Below are 2,500 nucleotides of genomic sequence, written 5' to 3'. Positions count from 1 at the left end.
ATTATATTTATATATAAAGTTACTATAAACAAAACGAAAATTTATTATACGTAACTGTGAGAAAAGCCGGAAAAATGCGGCAAGCTTCGATTTGGGATAGGAGCCAAAATCGAAAGATAAAGTATTTCCCATAACAACAAATTTTATTCAGAAAAAAAATCATAACTTGGGTTCTAATAGACATAGAAAGAAAATTTTAAATGGTAAATGATCAAAAAGATGTGGTCTACACCACTGCATAAATAACTCAAATTATGACACTCGCTTTCGGATCGGAGGTTATTGGGTTCGAGCCCTGCTCGGCGCATAGTTGAGTCCTTGGTCAAGACTCTTTACTCACATTCTCTCATCGTACTCATGTATAAAATGAGTACGGGGCCGTTTACATTGTTGTCTCTGTCGAAAAAAAAATGTAACATCGCCTAACATGGGTCGTGTCACGTCCTACATGTTAAGTGTTGCTGTTGGCACACATTGTAAAGCACGTTTAGTGGATATTGCTCTATATCAAAGCTGAATTATTTTTTTTTAATGTTCTAACGGACAGTTAAAAATATTCATTTTTATTAGTTGTTTAAGGAAGTCCTGCCATTTGCTTCGAAAAATTCGTATAATTACGAAAGTTTAGCTACAATGTCGGAACTTCATGTACATCTCTAAGTCATAAAACTTATTAAAAATTAAAGTTGATACCAGACTACATAATTTTTAATCTGTCCTTACCAGCCATTTTTAGAATTTCTCTCGACAATTCACACCCACCGAACACTAAAATAGATTTTTCCTAATCAAACAAAAACGTAACAAGTGCATCCTATACAGAATGTTCTTCAGCAAAATGACGTCTACAACACATTGTTTAGTATTTATCGCTGTAATCAAAGCATTTCTTTACATTTTGTGATGTACAAGAGAAATCAGAATGAGAAAACTGTTGGTTGCACCGTAACGAATGTGACGATTTTCCTAGGGTTGGTAAGGAGAGGTTACAACAAGATATGAAGTGAGTAGAAAAGTGCCAGAAGACAATAGAGAATAAAAATTTTTTTCGCGGCGGTGGTGGGGTTTGAACCTGCGACTTTATTGGTACGACAACTCCGCCTGGCAGATGAGAGCGTGGCTCTACCGTGTGAGCTATCCACGAACACAAAAATATTCGTTTCAAACCCAAAGTCATTTCTAGATCCCTCTCTCACCCACTTCTTGAGATCGCCGATTCGTTCGCCACCATCGCGAAGTAATTTTGACCAGCAGTTAAGCTTAATAGCCAATATTCTCATCACAAACATATAACATAGAAACGATTGAGACATTGAGTATGCTCCGGTGTATGCGGTGAATTTTTTAATTCAGAAAAGTGAGTGGAGCAGGCACTTATGTTGGTAACAACAAGATATGAAGTGAGTAGAAAAGTGCCAGAAGACAATAGAGAATAATCTGATTGGTTTGATGGTGGTGGGTTTGTTTGTTTTTGTGTCTGTTGTTTTGGTGTTGGTGATTGGTTTGATAGTGGTAGGCTTGGATGATTTTGTGTTTATTGTTTTGGTGTTGGTGATTGGTTTGATGGTGGTGGGTTTGTTTGTTTTTGTGTCTGTTGTTTTGGTGTTGGTGATTGGTTTGATGGTGGTAGGTTTGGATGATTTTATGGCTGTTGTTTCGGTGTTGGTGATTGGTTTGATGGTGGTAGGTTTGGATGATTTTGTGGCTGTTGTATTGGTGTTAGATGTTGTTGGGTTCGTACTTTTGGAGTTGGATGAGGTAGATGCGGCAATAGTAGATTTGTTGGATTTAGTAGTGGTAAGTTTTTTATTTTTATTTGTTGCTGTTGTTGATGATGCAGTAGTAGTGGTAACTTTAATTGACGATGTTGTTGAAGTACTTGCGGGTTTGGTGGTTGGTGTAATGGTTGTGGTGGTGGATGCGTCTTTTGTGGTGGTGGGTGGTGTAAGGGTTGTGGTGATGGGTAATGTAGATGTTATGGTGCTGGTTGGTGTAGTGGTCTTGGAGCTGGGGGATGTAGATTTTATGGTGCTGGTATGTGTTTTGGTCGTGGGGCTGGGGGATGTAGATTTTATTGTGCTGGTATGTGTTTTGGTCGTGGGGCTGGGGGATGTAGATTTTATTGTGCTGGTATGTGTTTTGGTCGTGGGGCTGGGGGATGTAGATTTTATTGTGCTGGTATGTGTTTTGGTCGTGGGGGTGGGGGATGTAGATTTTATTGTGCTGGTATGTGTTTTGGTCGTGGGGCTGGGGGATATAGATTTTATTGTGCTGGTATGTGTTTTGGTCGTGGGGCTGGGGGATGTAGATTTTATTGTGCTGGTATGTGTTTTGGTTGCGGGGCTCGGGGATGTAGATTTTATTGTGCTGGTATGTGTTTTGGTCGTGGGGCTGGGGGATGTAGATTTTATTGTGCTGGTATGTGTTTTGGTCAAGGGGCTGGGGGATGTAGATTTTATTGTGCTGGTATGTGTTTTGGTCGTGGGGCTGGGGGATGTAG

General features: G+C 39.8%; 1 protein-coding gene across 2 annotated transcripts in view; it reads right to left on the bottom strand.

The window, feature by feature from the left end:
- LOC144960851 (uncharacterized) overlaps window positions 1-2,500 on the bottom strand; it is a 22,192-nt gene that overhangs the window by 57 nt on the left and 19,635 nt on the right. For both annotated transcript variants that reach the window (XM_078894229.1, XM_078894230.1), the window contains one exon: window positions 1-2,500. This exon is cut by the window's left edge and continues 57 nt beyond it; it is cut by the window's right edge and continues 310 nt beyond it. In XM_078894229.1, the coding sequence (XP_078750355.1) occupies window positions 1,350-2,500 (1,151 nt within the window). In that variant the 3' untranslated portion in view covers window positions 1-1,349.

This window comes from Berghia stephanieae, chromosome 15, assembly GCF_034508935.2.
Source record: "Berghia stephanieae isolate SIO BIC M18660-M18661 chromosome 15, UCSD_Bste_1.3, whole genome shotgun sequence".
Taxonomy (NCBI): domain Eukaryota; kingdom Metazoa; phylum Mollusca; class Gastropoda; order Nudibranchia; family Aeolidiidae; genus Berghia; species Berghia stephanieae.
The sequence above is the reverse complement of the archived record's forward strand: the minus strand, read 5'-3'. Positions and strand labels throughout refer to the sequence as shown.